At 55.6% G+C, this 15,828-nt stretch overlaps 1 protein-coding gene across 12 annotated transcripts in view; it reads left to right on the top strand.

Annotated features, from left to right (window-relative positions):
* Window positions 1–12,920, top strand: part of TNS1 (tensin 1) — a 65,358-nt gene extending 52,438 nt beyond the window's left edge. For 11 of the 12 annotated variants that reach the window (XM_014954357.1, XM_014954361.1, XM_014954366.1 and 8 more), the window contains 11 exons: window positions 1,133–1,307; window positions 1,957–2,825; window positions 4,202–4,288; window positions 4,969–5,100; window positions 5,526–5,618; window positions 6,065–6,142; window positions 6,492–6,563; window positions 6,642–6,810; window positions 7,060–7,128; window positions 7,459–7,491; window positions 8,379–12,920. In XM_014954357.1, coding sequence (XP_014809843.1) covers window positions 1,133–1,307; window positions 1,957–2,825; window positions 4,202–4,288; window positions 4,969–5,100; window positions 5,526–5,618; window positions 6,065–6,142; window positions 6,492–6,563; window positions 6,642–6,810; window positions 7,060–7,128; window positions 7,459–7,491; window positions 8,379–8,523 — 1,922 coding nt within the window. In that variant the 3' untranslated portion in view covers window positions 8,524–12,920. The remainder of the gene's footprint in view (window positions 1–1,132; window positions 1,308–1,956; window positions 2,826–4,201; window positions 4,289–4,968; window positions 5,101–5,525; window positions 5,619–6,064; window positions 6,143–6,491; window positions 6,564–6,641; window positions 6,811–7,059; window positions 7,129–7,458; window positions 7,492–8,378) is intronic. The other variant, XM_014954354.1, reaches the window with a different exon arrangement.
* Window positions 12,921–15,828: the final 2,908 nt, after the last annotated feature.

The following is a 15,828-nucleotide window of genomic DNA, read 5'->3' as shown; positions in this document are numbered from 1 at the left end:
TGCAACCTTCTAGTCCAGCACCGAACATGGAGCTGTGCATTGGCATTGCTGGCCGTGAGCCGGCTGGCCTGCCAGCAGGCTTAGCTGTAGCCTGAGTGTCATGACTAATAATAATAATAATGTTTGTCATGCTAATTACTACTGTGGAGCCGCCTGGGGCACAGCCAGCCTGGAGCCAGGGACCTGCAAGGATGCCCAACCCATAGCATTTGACGCCAGCCAGGTCTCACTCAGGGTGTTGTGCCCCAGCACGGGGGCAGTCGGTGGCACGTGCCACCCGAGGTGTGACAAAGCTGTGGAGCACGGGAGAATGGGGCTGAAGCTGCAGCCCCTTCATCCAGCACAGCTTTTGGGGGGATGCTGGGGGGCTGTTGTAGGGATGGGGACCAGCCTCGGTGGAGCAGGAGACAGAGGGGAAAGGGAGGAGGGAGGGAGGGCTGGGTCTGGCCGCTGCCTTGGCTGGTGATGGCCAGCTCAGCCCGCTGCTCCTGGCACGGGACAGCTCGGCAGCTCCAAAGGAAAATTGCTTTTCTTGGTCATGCTCATGGGCTCTGGTTTCAAGTCGGGCTGGGAGTGAGAGTGTTGGATGCTGCAGTGGAAATAGCTGGAGCTGCTCTCTGGTCTGCTGCTGGAGTTGGCTGGCAGAGGTGAGCCGTGCCGGGCAGGGACCTCTGGGCATCGTCGTCAGTCCCACGTGAGTCAGTGCGGGCTGGGCAGAGTCGCTGGCTCTATTTTTAGGGGCTGAGGATGAGCAGGGAGCACGACGTGTGCTGTGTGGCATCCCGGGTGGGGAGGGACGCTGACTCAGAGCAGGGTGGAGGGTCCGTGGAGCGGGAAGAGACTGTGGTCCCGTGTGCTCCTGTCCCTTCGGGAAAAGGGGTGGGCATGACCCCCGCTCCCTATGCCCTGGCCAGGGTCTTCAGCATCCCTTGGAGCAGCCTAAAGGTCCAGATGAGTCAGATGTGGTTTTGCCCAATCCTTGGCATGGGGGAAGAGTGACAGGGCAAGTGTGCAGCTGGAGAAGCTCAGCTCAAGGACCTTGACTGGCTGAAACAGGGATACTGGGAAGGGCATGGTCCCCTCCCCATAGGAGCTTGTAGGCTCATCCGTTTCCCCTTCTCTTTTGCCACAGAACCCAGGAGCTATGTTGAATCGGTCGCCCGCACGGCCACGACAGGCAGAGGAGGGACCCTGCCCACCACCCAGCCTGGGGCGCCAGAGGTGCCTGCCAGGAATGGCACCTTCACCAACTCCTTCACCGCCCCCAGCCCTGTCTCCACCAGCAGCCCCATTCACAGCGTGGACGGGTAAGACAGGGTGTGCAGGTCCCGGGGGCTGGTGGGGCCAGGGCTGAGCCCTGCCTGGTGCACAGGCTGCATCCACTTTGAAATTGCCTTTGCGACGACCCCCATCTCCCCACACAGGGCTTAGGGATCCTGACTGACCATGGGGCTCGCTGCCCTGAGGACACAAAGCTGGGTGACTGGTGGTCACTGGTCCTCAGCAGCATTTTGCAGGGAACCTGGCCCTTGGGGCAGGAGGAGGGATGGGGTCTGTGCCAACCCATAGCCCTGGGGTGGGCTGAGCATTGGTACCCTGTGGTGTGATGGAGCCATCGTCCCTGTCCCCTCTCTACCCTGTCCATGGGGTGTCCTGCACCAGCTCACCTGGTGAGGCTGGCAGGGGAGGAACAAACCGGGCGTTTTACTGGGAGAGGAGCTGGAAAAAGCCTCTGTCTCCCAGAAGGCCATATTTTGAGAGGGAATTGGGATGCATGATGGGATGCACTAAAGCTGCCTCCATTTGCTTTCATGCAACTGGCAGGACCCATATTACTGTTGCCTCTGAGCATGGTGCCATGCCTCAGTTTCCCCATGCACCACTCACAGGAGGGTGCCAGCCAGCAGCAGGAATGACGGATGGAGCTGAATCCTCCTTTTTCTCATCTCTCCTCAGGGCCTCCCTCCGCAGCTACCCATCGGAGGGCAGCCCCCATGGCACGGTTACACCTCCCCACGCCTCGGCTGAGCCCATTTACCGGTCGCCCATCAGCTCACAGATGCCCTCTGCTCACAGCAGCTACCAAAACTCGTCTCCATCTTCCTTTGCAATGGTCCAAAGCGGGTTGCCGGGCTCGACATACAGCAGCCCTGACTACCCTGATGGCCGAGCCACTCTCCAGCCAGAACCCCAAGCTCGGCCGCAGCCACAGGTCAACGTGGTGGGGGTCCATGCCCTGCCGGGGAGCCCCCGCACCCTGCACCGGACAGTGGCTACCAACACGCCACCCAGCCCCGGCTTTGGGCGAAGAGCCGTCAACCCCGGTGTGAGCGGTGCTCCCGGCAGCCCTGGCCTGGGCAGGCACACCGTAGCGGCCCATGGCAACCTGGTGGCCCCGCCGGGGAGCCCCAGTCTGGCCAGGCATCAAGCCGTGACGGCCGTTCCCCCTGGCAGCCCTCTGTATGGCTACCCCAGCCCGGAGGAGAGGCGCCCGACGCTGTCTCGGCAGAGCAGCTCCTCTGGCTACCAGCCTCCCTCCACACCGTCCTTCCCCGTCTCGCCGGCCTACTACCCCGGCACGAGCACGCCGCACTCTTCCTCCCCGGACTCGGCCGCCTATCGCCAGGGCAGCCCCACGCCGCAGCCGGCGCTGCCCGAGAAGCGGCGGATGTCGGCCGGGGACCGCTCCAACAGCCTGCCCAACTACGCCACCATCAACGGCAAGGCGTCCTCGCCCCTCTCCAGCGGCATGTCCAGCCCCAGCGGTGGGAGCACTGTTGCCTTCTCCCACACCCTGCCGGACTTCTCCAAGTTCTCCATGCCAGGTAAAGGATGCTGTCGGAGGTCCCCGTATCCCCCTTCCCTGCTTAGGGCGCTCCCCTCCTCCTCCTCGCAGGCCGGCGAGGAAGGGTGCAGCCGCGTCCTGATTTAGCCCTGCTGCCCATCCGCAAACCGACGGCACCGCCGGGGCTTGGGCCATTTCCTGCACTTTCTGAGAAATCCAAACAGGAAAAGCAAGTGACCCAGCATCACTGGCGTAAACAGCGCCCAGAGCTGTGGTGTATGGGGAGATCAAAGCAGCCGGAGGCAGCTTTTCTCTGCCGTGGGGATGCGCTGACCTCCCGGCCCCGTTCCCAGTGGGCTTTACCCTGCTGAGACCCCACTGCGGGGCTGCCTCCTCATTTCAAATGTTGTGCTGTGCCTCGGGTGCCGCCGCGCCAGGAACGCCTTCTCTGGCTCCTGTTACGGGACACCTCGGTGACGCCAAGATCGGGCCGATAGGACAAGAGGAATAAAGCCGTGGGGCAGTGGTGGCCCTGGCTGCCGGGCCGGTTTCGCTGCCGAGCTGACAGCCCTTTGTGGGCACACTGGTGCCCACCCTGGCCCCGTGACTCGCTGTGGCTGGGGACTTTTCCCAGCGGGGAATTGCGAGCAATTAAAAGCTGTAACAATTAGCAAGTGAGCTGGTGAGGGGAGCGAGCCCCCCGCCTCTCCGAGGAGACCAAATTGCAGAGGGCTGATAACACGTCTCCAGCAGAGATGGTATCTGGCCTGCTGGGTTGTTTGCTCGGTTGTTTTTGGAAAGCAGGTGGTTGGAAACATTGCCTGAGCAAAGTGGTTGCTTCATGGCTGGAGGGCTGGGTCCCACTGGGACCGTATCATTGATGGGCACTGAGTGAGGCAGGGTCAGGCTTGGACTGAGGGCTGCATTTCCAGGGCTAGGTTGACCTGTCCAGTTCCTCTACATGGAGCAAAGATAAGGGAAGCAATTTATTTCTATGATAGATGAGCCAAGTCTTGAACATTAGAGAGCAATAAAGGTCCTCTGATGTCAGGAGATCTCCCCACCACACTCTGGACATATGCCTTTCCTTCGATAGCTTTCATTTCACCTAGCCAGCTCCCTTTTAAATTATGAATTCCCATTTTGTCTCTGGCTGTGTGGCTAGGAGGTTCATCCCACACACTGCCCTTCAGGGTGCCTGGGTTTAGCTTTAGGTGCTCAGCAGCCCCATAAGCTCCAGGTGATGATCAGCCTGCCTGGTTGTGGAGAACTGGGTTGAGGTTAAAGCAATGTGCTGGAGCTGAGAGGAGATGGAGGTATTAATGCTTTAGGCAGATTTGCTATAAACTCACGTGGAGTTGTAGCTACAACAGCTTTTGCCTTTATTCTTGTCTTCTCCTCTTTCCTTCCTTGCAGACATCAGCCCTGAGACTCGTGCCAACGTCAAGTTTGTGCAGGACACTTCCAAGTACTGGTACAAACCAGACATCTCCAGGGAGCAGGGTAGGTAGATGGCACAGGGTGAAGGATACGGTCAAGTGAGCCGTGGCTGGGAGTTGGGGTGTATCTGGGATCACAGGGTTTAGTGAGGATTTCCCTTAGGGGCTTAGCAGTGAAAGTAGATTGTGGATGCTCAGACCATGGCAGAGGGGGGTTGAAGCCCAGCTCAGCTGCAGGCTTGCATGATGTAGGTTCCCCAGACCTTCCCCTTGGTGGAAGAACACCGATTCCCACAGTGTGCAGTGGATCTATGTAGTTTGGGGTGCAGAGCACCCAGATCTTGAGCTGAGAGAGCTCAGAGGGGTCTTGGAGACATGGCTGAAATAGGTGAGGGGACAAAAGGAGGGGGCAAGGTGCCTTCAGGGCCAAGGTCCCAGCATTTGGCCGCTGGTTGCTGCCTGCCCTCTAGTGCTTTGTTGCTCAAAGCTGGGCTGGGTGGGAATGGTTGCTCTGGGATGCCCATTCAAAGGCAGTGGAGGCGGGGGGTGGTGATGAGCCCCTGCCTGGCCGCAGACTCACTGGAGACCACCATCCAGATGTGCAGGGGGGATGGTAATGTCATGGTGCCCTCTGCTGTGAGGCCACAGAGCCAGGGTGCCCCATCCCAACCCACACCTGCTGGTTTTGGAGGGCTCATTGGCTCTCACTGTGCCAGCTCTGAGGTCTGCCATTCTCTCCTCCAGCCATTGCGCTGCTGAAGGACAGGGAGCCGGGGGCTTTCATCATCCGAGACAGCCACTCCTTCCGGGGAGCCTACGGCCTCGCTATGAAAGTAGCTTCTCCGCCTCCCACGGTCATGCAGCAGAACAAGAAAGGTATTGTATGCCCTTCTCCATCCCACGCTGAGATACTTTCCATCATTCGTCTGGGGCGAGCAGGCAGCTGGGTCTGCTGAGCCAGTCGTGCCCTTGGGTATGTGCTGATGTGGCAGGATCCCTCCCTCCCTCCCAGCCCTCCCCTCCCAGGGCACAGGGAAGCACCAGATGTCCTCTGTCCTGAGCTGCCAAGGGCTCAGGTACGTCTGCATCCTGGTCTTTGGCATGGCAAAACGGGCACAGTCTCCCTGGCTCACCAACACCATGGGGAAGCCTAGCTTGGGGTTGACCATGTGCAAAGGAGAAGGGTGTGCAGAGTGACAGGGACCCCTCCCTTGAGCTGGAGCACTGGTTTCCCCGTGGGACTGCAGAGTGGGAGGAGGAGTGGGGTGGCCCTCATGTAAGAACATCCCATCTCTTTCCAGGAGACATCACCAACGAGCTGGTGAGGCACTTCCTCATCGAGACCAGCCCACGGGGTGTGAAACTAAAAGGATGCCCCAACGAGCCCAATTTTGGTGAGTGACCCCAGTGTGCTTCCTGCATGTGGGGTTGGGTTGGGAGAGCCTTGCCTTTGCTGGATTATCAAAACGGACTCTCTGGGAGAGCCCCCACTGCTGTTACTGCCTGTTGTCACTGCATATGTGTAGGACAAATGATGCTGCTGGGTGGGGTGAAGGGCAGAGGCTTACCTTGTTCCAGATATCCCGTGGCTAATGTGCTCCAAGGTGCTGCATGAGGACTTCTGCCTGATTCGTTGTTCCTAAGGTGGCCCTAGCCTCTCTTCCCCCTCCCTGAGCCCTCCGTGGGCACTGTGGCTTCGGCAAGAGGAAATGCCACATGAGGACCACAGTGAAGAACCACACCACAAAGCCTGTTCCCATCAACCCAGAACAGCAACGACCTAACAGTGGGGAAACCCATGTCCCCAGCCCTGTGCTGACTGTTTTCCCTCTCTCCCCAGGCTGCCTCTCAGCGCTGGTGTACCAGCACTCCATCATGCCCTTGGCCCTGCCCTGCAAGCTGGTCATTCCTGACCGAGGTAAGAGCCAGGGCCAAGAAGGGAGCGGTGGGACAGCCTTACCCTTCTGTTCCTTGGGATGGGGTATGGGTTTCCAGGCTCAGGTCTGTATCTCTGCGGCAGGGCCAGCCCTGGGGATGTACCCCTCTCATTTCCATCCTGAATGCTGTATCTCCTTGCTAGTCCCCTCATCCCTGTGCTCGGACAACTTGGAGCCAGACTGGGCTTTACTCTTTACCCCCAATGCCGCATCTACACTGGGGTCTAAAGCTCAGCAGTTGGAAAGGGGATAGCACATTGGACCCCACAGCCTGTGGGGACGGGGTAGGTTTCCAAGCAGGGAGCAACAATAACACCCTGTCTCTTCTAGATCCCATGGAGGAAAAGAAAGACGCTGCTTCGACCAGCAACTCAGCCACCGACCTCTTCAAACAGGGTGCGGGTGAGTAAAGAGGGCTGCCACAGGGTCAACGTGGCCCAGAGCAGTAGCTGACCCCATGCCTGCTGTCTCCCCTTCCAGCCTGCAACGTCCTCTTCATCAACTCGGTGGAGATGGAGTCGCTGACGGGCCCCCAGGCCATCGCGAAGGCTGTTGCTGAGACGCTGGTGGCTGACCCCACACCCACCGCTACCATCGTCCACTTCAAAGTCTCTGCACAAGGCATCACCTTAACGGACAACCAGAGGAAGTAAGACTCTCTGTGGCCACGTCCCCGGGTCCCCAAAACCAACAGAGCAGTGATCCCAGGGGGTGTGTTGATCAAGGATGTCCCTGGGCTGGCATGAGTCTGGTCATGGGCAGGACGGTGCTTTGTCCTTGACTCCTGGAGCATCCTAGGGGAGACCTATGGAAGTGTCCTCCATGCCAGTGGGACTGGGCTGTGGTGAGGCAGAGTTGGGGACTCCCTGGCCCTGACGCTTCCTGCTTTGTGTTTCAGATTGTTCTTCCGACGACACTACCCCCTCAACACCGTCACCTTCTGCGACCTGGACCCCCAGGAACGAAAGTGAGTGCCCTAACCTGGGGAGACCACATGTCCCCTGCCTCATTCCCTCCCCCAGGCTCCTGGGCTGCTTGGAGCAGGGTCTTTGTTTGCTCTATCCTCCTTGCTGCTGCAAAGGGCAGGGATAGAGGCAAGTCACCAGCTTCTCCTGGTGACTTCCTGGTGTCTTCAAGCATCTTCATGCAGGGGAAGAGGTGCATTAGATTTTTTTTTCCATAGAGCCAAGCCTGTGCAAAGCCAGGCTGGCTCTCTGGCAATGGTGGGGTCACCCCCATCATGGCCCTGTCTCTCTGTGGGGTGCATCATCCCTCTCACCTCCTCTTCTCCTTGCAGGTGGACTAAAACTGATGGCAGTGGCCCAGCCAAGTAAGTAGTTTTTGTGCTTGATTCTTCCCAGCCGCTGTCGAGGTGGCTCCTGCTTGTGTTTGAGCGTTGTCTGGGAGATGCCCCATGCAGGGCCATGTGAGATGGGCTCAGCTCCTTGCTGCAGGAGCATTTCACCCAAGCACGAGACGATGGTTCTGGGGACTCAGGAAACATATTTCAGCCCCAAATTCCTGGTCAGAGCAGGCATGGCCCTTGCTGAACTGGCCTTACTGGATACTCTCCCAGTGGAGTCAATGGGATCCAGCTCATGAAGCAGAGCTGGGGCTTATGTTGGTGGTGTAGGAGCCACCAGCCGGCTCTTCCCTTTCCCCCTGTCCTCCCTGGCACAGAGCTGCCGTCTGAACCCATTTCCAGGGGCTGATTCCCACTAATTTTAGCCATTGTGTTAGCAAAGGGGTTTTTATTAGGATGTCCAGCTGCTGGGATATTTCCCCTCTCCAATTAGAAACGCCATGGCCTGGGCCTGTCTCACATTCTGTTCCCCCGTATTTATAACTTGAGTTTGCATGTTCTAATTAAAAAATAAAGGGGGGACGACATTTTATTTATCAGAGAAGAGACAGACAGAAATAACCCCATGGTCTCACCCAGCTCCCCATGTCCCCATTTGGCCTTCACAGTGTTACAGGATCTCTCATATGGGGTCTGCCCCAATGGCCAGCCCATCCCACCTCCGTGGTTTCAAGGGTCATCACCCAAACAGAGGCAGTGCTGTGATCATCTGGAAAGCCCCTTACTGGGGACAATCTAGGGAAGGGTGGCAGGGATGGTCAGAGCAAGGGGGGTTTGGCCAAGAGGGTGGTGGTGTTCCTTGGGTGAGTTATTCCAGCAAACCTCACTGAGCCTCTCACCTTCTCCCCACCCAGGCTCTTCGGCTTCGTGGCCAGGAAGCAAGGGAGCACCACAGACAACGTCTGCCATCTCTTTGCCGAGCTGGACCCGGACCAGCCGGCTGCAGCCATCGTCAACTTTGTCTCCAGGGTCATGCTTGGCTCCGGCCAGAAAAGATGAGCCGGCGCTTGCGGGTGATTCTTGAATTTTGGAGAAGGACTTGGAGCTGATCCGAGAAGGAGTGTGAGGAAGTGCATTGTGGGAGAGGGAAGTGAATCGGGGGTGGGAAAGGGTTGGAATTTTGGAGGAAAACAGCAAACAAAAAAAAAAACCCAACGAAACCCCTAAAAACTCAACACAAGCCAAACACACACATAGAGGAACCAAAACCACGCACCTATGTAAGAGAGCCACAAAGTCACGCCAGACAGGATGCACATCCCATCGCAGGGAAGATGACCAAAGCAAAGGCAGCAGTGAGAAGCGTGTTCCCAGCTTTTGGCATCACGGTCCCGAGTGGTTATGTCCACTCGGGACCAAACACGGGACCATGAATGGTGTTCTCCATTTGGAAAAAATGTCACAACTGGCAAAACCCATGGAAGAAGCTCCATCCCAGCAGCTCCATCAGCAAACATCTGCTGTGTATTTGAAACGACCCGTAGAAGATAACGACGTGGGCTGGGTCTGTGGGACACTGGAGGAGATGCCCTCAGAAACCTTCCCTTGCCTGACTGCAGTGGAGGGTCTTTACTGGACCCCATGCTCCTCCTGAAACCTGCCAGCTGCCTGATGACTTGCTGGGGACATGGCGGGGCTTGGTCCTGAGCCCACGTGTCCCCGGGGAGCTTGGCTGTGGGCTGACATCCATTGCTGACCCAGAGCCCAGCGCCGGTCACAGGTGAGCCACTGTGAGTCCATCCGGAGAGGGGGGGTGACAGCATTTCCCCACCTCTCCAGGGGTCCTTGTGCTCCTCAGCCCATGGGGAGGTGCGTGGGGGCTCCTGTCATCCCACGCCTGGGGAAGGCAGAGGCTCCCTGAGAACCTCCCGGGAGGGTGCAGAAAATCACCTCCTCTCCCGTCTTCCCCATTTCCCTCCCATCACTAGTCCTCTTTGGCAGTTTTCTCCTGCAGCCTGTCACACGTTCTCTTAACACAAAAGAAAACAAAAACAAAGAAGAAAGGAAAGAAAAACATTGTAATAATAATAATGATAATTATAATAATAGCGGATGCTGGCACGGGTGGGTTCCCTGTGCAAAGCAGCAGACCCGTGGCTGCCCCTATCTCGCTCTTCGGAGACGCGCAAGCAGTTTTTAAATTGCATGGACGTTCAAGTTGCACGAAAGGCGAATGACTACAAGTAACTCAGGCGCTTTTTTCTCCTTTTATTTTGGAGGCCACGTTAAAAAAAAAAAAAAAGAAGGAAGAAAAAAAAATTATAAAATAAAAAAGGAAAGGACCTGCAGTCGCTGGGCAACTCTGGCTTGGTGGGGAGGTAACAGGTCCTCCGAGAGCCACCCTGCTCTGCATGCGTGTACCCCCAAAGCTGGCTGGATGGAGGCTTGTGCCCCCCAAATGCACCGTAGTTTTGCAGTGGCTTCGGTGCTATTGGCTTTTCTCTTTGCTTTGGGAGGTGAGGAGAGCCAGCTGGGGGGGCGAGATGGGCAAAGGGCCCTCATGCCATTGTGGTGAGGGGGAGACTTGGTTGGGGGGCAGCAGGCGGAGGTCCCAGCCCCACGGTGCCGGGGTGGGGCAGAGGATGCTTTGGTCACACGTGCAGGTTTGGGGTGGGGGGAACAGTCGTTGCTGAGCCCTCTCCCCCTGAGAGCCTTTTTGGGAGAAGTTTTCAGTGCAAAGTGGCCCAAATAGTTTATTGGGGGCAAAAATTAGAAACGTAGCACTGCAGCCCCCCCCGAAAGCTCGCCTCCCTTGGACCGCCTTTGCCTTGATAGCTATAATATATATATGAGCTATACTGACGAAATACTGTAAGCTAACGAAATTTTAAGGAGGAAAAACAGGTTAAATTTACACTCCAAAAATATTTATTTTTGCCATATTGCTTTCCGCGCATCATATCTCCCCCATCATATCCACCCGCCCCCCCTTCCCCTGCCCTGGGGAAACACCTGCACGTTAAAAGAAAATCCAGAGCAAGGAAAACTACGGATGGGGGAAGCGGCGCGGGTTGGGGGGGGTCTTTCCCTCCCCACCGTGTCGGGACGGTGTGCGTGTGACCGGCGTGCATGTGCGTGCGTGTGTGTGTGTGTGTGTGCGTGGGGGAGCGAGCGGCGTGGGCGCCCGGAGGCTGTACCGATGTACTGAAGCGAGTGTGAAAAGGATGTGTAGCGGGGAGTTGGTTGCTGGACGGCGGCGGAATGAGGGGGTCCTGGGGGGAGGGTGGTTTTCCCCTCTCCCCAGCTCCCCGGCCGCATGGATGCGGAGATCTTTTCATTTTTTGATGTTTCCAAAATAAGCGATTCCCTCCTTCTGCGAAATTCAAGTGAGATGAGAGATGATCTCACCCGTAATCTCCTCACCCTGCCGTTCACCGATTAGAGAAAACACTGTGTTTATAGATATATAAAGATATATTTTTGAAAGCCTCTATTTTTCAGACTTGGTTTTCTCACTGCTAAGAAAAGAGATGATAATAATGTAATTTTATTTTAATCTGCTGCCTCGGAAACCGGTGCTTGAAACTCCTGTTCCTCTTTTTCTCCCCGTACAAACGAAGCAGATCTAAGCACCCCAGAGATGTCACGTAGAAGCTGACCCCAGCAGATACCTGCCCATAGCATCACGCCTGCTTCAGGCCCTGAGCCGCCCACGGCTTCCCCACTAACCCACTAGCTGAAGAGTTAGACCATATCCAAATCTCAAACACTAACAAAATCGTCCGATGATTATATTATTTTTTTAACACAGAGCTAATCACCTTCCAATCATGTAGCCGGGTGTTTGTCAGCTCCCTATAAAGGCACTTTTTCCCCCCCTTTTCTCTCCTTTTTAAGTTACATGTATAACTACCCTTTCTGTCCCCGGGAGAGACCGTCGGCCGGCGTTGAGCATCACCTGGCTCATCATCCTGGGACTGGCGGGGACCTAGTGTTGATATTTTTTCCTTACGAAAGGAACAGAAAAGATTCTTTGGTGTTTTTTTTTTCTTTGGTTTTTAAATGCAGTCATGGTATTTCAGATTCGAGCTTGCGCGAAATAAGCCCAGCATATGTTTCGTTGTAATCACACTGCCGTTGTCAGCAGCCGGATGGTATCTCTCTCTCTCACACACACACACACAAACACATCCCTCCTTCCTGCACAAAGAACTGCATATATTCTTGCCAAAGATATCCTTAAAAACGCACTTTTCCCCACATATATATATATATATTATTTTTTTTTTTTGCGTGTGTACATTTCTTGTACGTGCCCTTTTTGTGTCGGCTCGTTCTTTGGAGAAGCCCCTTTCCACCCGTCCTCCCTTTGCTGTCGATGTTGCTGTCTGTTGGGTAACGCTCCCCAGGGGGGGTTCATTTGCTGCCTGTCCCAAACGGTTGCGCCTGTAACATGCAAAATGTGGGGTTCCCATTCAATGGGGCTGCCTCTGGCTCTGCCCCCTTCAGGAGCTATTCTGGGGGATGACCCATGTCATCATCTGCTGATGGGATGCACCCATCTCATGGTCTTTGCCAGCCCCCCCCGCCCCTTGCCAGTGGAGATGGGGGGGCTCATGGGGTTAAGCAGATAAATTGAACAAAGTTTGGGGGTTGCTCTGGCTGCAGCATTTGCCAGCTGCCCCCTGGTCAAACCACACATGGAAAACAACCCAGGTAGGGAGAAAAACCCAACCCAGCCTCCGGGCATTGATTTTCCAGCGAGTGAGTTCAACCACCTGAACCGAAGCGCAAAGTAAATGCCCACCCAGCAGGTCGGGCGGGTAAAGAAACCAGTTGCCCCAAAAACCCCAGACAGCAGCATCAACAAAAGGCAATCCTTCCCGTTGGAGCAGGCAGGAGGATCAGACAGCAAAGGAGCCCGCAGGGGCTTGTTTAATTTCGTTCGTTTGTTTTGCAAATTGCGACGTTGGTTTGGGGTTACTCTTTTTTTTTCTTTCTTTTTTTTTTTTCTTTTCCTTAAAAAGGAAAAAAAAAAAAAAAGAAAAAAAAGGAAGCAACCACACATTTCTGTTGGCGGATCCTGTGCTGCCGTGTTATGCGTGGGGTTTTTTGTTGTTGTTATTGTTGTTGTCTTTGTTACTTTGGGAACGTTACAGATTTATTTGCTAATCAGTGTTAATGAACAGTTTTAAACTTTTAGACTCGCCCATTTCTGTGTATTTATATAGATGGAAAAAAAATTACGCTATATTTTGTATCTTTGTGCCCACAATGTTGTCGCGCGTGTCAGGATGACTTCGGTCGCACCATGTCCGTGTGTGAATGTGACTCCGCTGTTGTCTTCCCGTTGTACAGATGTCGGATTCTTTGCAGTTCATTGTATGGCTTTATAAAGTGGTAAAAACAACAAAAAAAAATCAGTTATATAAAATATACTGTTGCTTGGAATGCCAGCTTGGTGTCTGGATTGCTGGAAATGTATCTTGAAATCTAAGGGAGCGCAGGAATAAATGCTCTGTTCTTTTTGCACAGGGGAAAAAAAAAAAAAACAACCTAAAACCCAGTGGGTGCTGTGTTTTCTCCGGGCTGTTGTTCCCCCGGTTCCTCGACGGCAGATTGGGGCCCCCAGACAGATGCCGGGCGGTGGGCGTGGGAAGAAGGAGGGGTTGTGCTGCTGCTTGTCAGCCTCCAGCCACAGCTTGTGTTCACCAGATGCTCGCTAACCAGACAGCCCCAAAACTTCCGACATGGCTCCAGCTCCAGCTTGGGGCTTTTGTTTACCAGGAGGGATCTCTCCGCCTTTTCCTGCAGACGCTGGGTGCTCTTCAAATCCCACTTCTTTCTCCCAGGTTGCCTTTAGGTGCCATCTGCCCAGCCCTGGACATCCCCTTGGAGTCCATCTCCCGCTGGGGAGCAGGACGGGATGATGCTGGTACCGGGTCTTTTGCCTTTGTGAAGGTCTGCTCCTGTTAAATCCCACTCCCTGCCCCTTTTGGAGCCATCCTGCTCCCTGGTGCCTGGCAAAACTCCCCTCCCAAAGTCTCAGGCCTGGCTTTTCCAGCATTCACAGAGCAATTCCCAGCATCCGTCAGAGCCCTCAGCCCCCGGCTCTCTGGCTCCGCTCCTTCCCCTCCTTGCTGAGTTGGTGGCCAAGACCCGGCCCCCGGGATGGATTGAGTTTAATTATACAAGAAATATCAGCCAGAGCAGCGGCAGTTTCTCTGGCGCCAGCGCTGCTGCGGCTCAGAGGCTCAGAGCTTCTCCCGGGAGCCGGCAGCACTAAAAATACCTCCTGCCTTTCTTTAAAATAGCTGCGGGGCGAGGGGCGGATTGAGGGGGCTGCTTGCTGTGGGGACCCTGTGCTGTGGGGCTGGTGCTGGGAGGCGGAGGCAAGAGGGGTAAAAAAAGAAAGGGGAGGAGATGGGATGGTTTCTGGCCCCCCCAGAAATAGCTGTGGACTTGCGGGTGGGCACCCAAGAGACGTGCTCTCCAAGCCAGGCTGTACCATGGGACCTCGGGAGGTACCTGGCATCTGCCAGCCTTGGCCTTGGCTGTCCCCTGTCTTCCCACTGGCAAGATGGGACCTGCAGCCTTCTCTCCCTGTCCAACACAGCAGGGCTGGTATTTTCTTGCCCACTGCTCTTGGTTTTGTTTCTTCCCTGGTTCCTGCTGTAATAGCTCCCTTTCCTCCCCCAGGAGCCAGCACCAGCAACCTGTCCATTCCCAGTGCTCCTGCCCAGCTGGGATGGCTGCTGTTGGGTGTCCTCTGGGCAGGAAGGAGAGACAGCGAGTGCCTGGTGAGGTGGCCTGGACAGACTATTCACTGTGAGCCATAAGATGCTGAGCATTTCCCCCCCCGCCCCTTTTCTGCAGTTAATTCCCCATTTCCTTTCCAAAATTCCTCAGGAGCTTCTGGTTTGTGTTTTTCCTCGACATGTTCTTATCTGCCACCCACTTCCCCTCGCTGGCTGTCACAGCGCAGGCTTTTCAGGGTCTCCCTCTTTTCAGCTTGCTGACGTCTCGAGGCCAGGCCAGTGGCTCTGATGTGACCACCAGGAGAAGGCAGGTCCCACCAGGTCCAAGCCAGGAAACTTTGCTCCCATTGCATCTCCCCATGCCTATCGAGTCCCCACCTTCAGGTTCCCAAAACAGCTGTTTTTTTTTCTACTTTCAGCCCGTGCTCTGGAGACTCTGGCCCACTCAGGGAACGTTGTTTGTGGGGCTGTGAAATACGGTGAAGTTTCTCGCTCCTTTCTGCCTCCTGCTCCTGGAACAAAGGATGGTGATGCTGTTGGACAGTCAGGAAACCCTGGGTTGGGGCACCAATTTTTCACTGAGGGCAACTATTCCTAGCTGACTCCCATGCAAATGTGGTCAGACTCCCAGCAACCTTTGTTTAACAGATTTTAAAGCCCAGACCCTGGAACCCAGAGGCTTATTGGGTTGTGGGGGGCTGTTGGCAGGTAAAAGCTGGCTGGAAAGCCATGTCCCGAGTCCTGGGGGGAGCCCTAGCAAGGAGGGGTGCTCCTGGGGAGAAAGCCTGGAGGTGAGTCTGTTCCCCCATCCTGCATCATTTTCTGTTGACTAAGCTAGAAACAACCCCCAGATCTGGAGCGAAACTGGGGTCACAGTGGTGTGGATGGGGCAGTTTCATCTTCCTTCACTTTTATTATTTCCCAGGCTGCTCAGAAGTGTTGAGGCCCTCTCAGAAGTGTTCCCAAGGGACAGAAAGCATGACACAACCTGCCTTTTCCCTGGTACCATGTCTATGCAAAGGCCAGGAGCCAGCCAGCCTCCCCAGGGTGTGAAGGGTGGAGCAGACCTGGTGTGGGCAAAGTTCACCCTAGGGCTGGGGTGACCCGTGCTCACGTCTGCACCCTATTCAGCAAACTGTGTCCCCATCCTCTGTCCTGCTGCAGTCACTGATGTAAAACCACCACAGCCATGTCCTCCCTGCCTTCACTCTGTCACCACACAGGGGAGGAACTTGTCCAGGTGGAGCTGGGTCTGACTGATCCTGCATCCCCACCTGCCAAGCACCCGCACCCCATTGCCCATCCCAGTTTGGGCTCTGCCGTGTTATGGGCAGGGTGAGCTGGGCCCTGAAGTGAAAAAACAGTCTCTGGGCGTTGAAGTCACTCAAGCATGCTAGAAGGTTTGATGAATGCTCCTCTCTGGCAGCAGAGTGCTGCCCACCACGCACACATGCAGACCTGTACAACACACCACACAGATGAAGCTGGGCACACACATGAGCTTACCTTGGGTGGGCTGCACTTGTGGGAGTGTCACTGCCTCCCTTGGGTGGGCTGCAAATCCTCCTGTGGTGTCCAGGATGCTGCCTCTGAGTTACCGCATCCC

Source organism: Calidris pugnax, unplaced genomic scaffold, assembly GCF_001431845.1.
Source record: "Calidris pugnax isolate Ruff unplaced genomic scaffold, ASM143184v1 scaffold103, whole genome shotgun sequence".
In the NCBI taxonomy this organism is placed as follows: Eukaryota; Metazoa; Chordata; class Aves; order Charadriiformes; family Scolopacidae; genus Calidris; species Calidris pugnax.
Note: the sequence above shows the minus strand (reverse complement) of the source record. Positions and strands in the feature narration are given on the sequence as shown.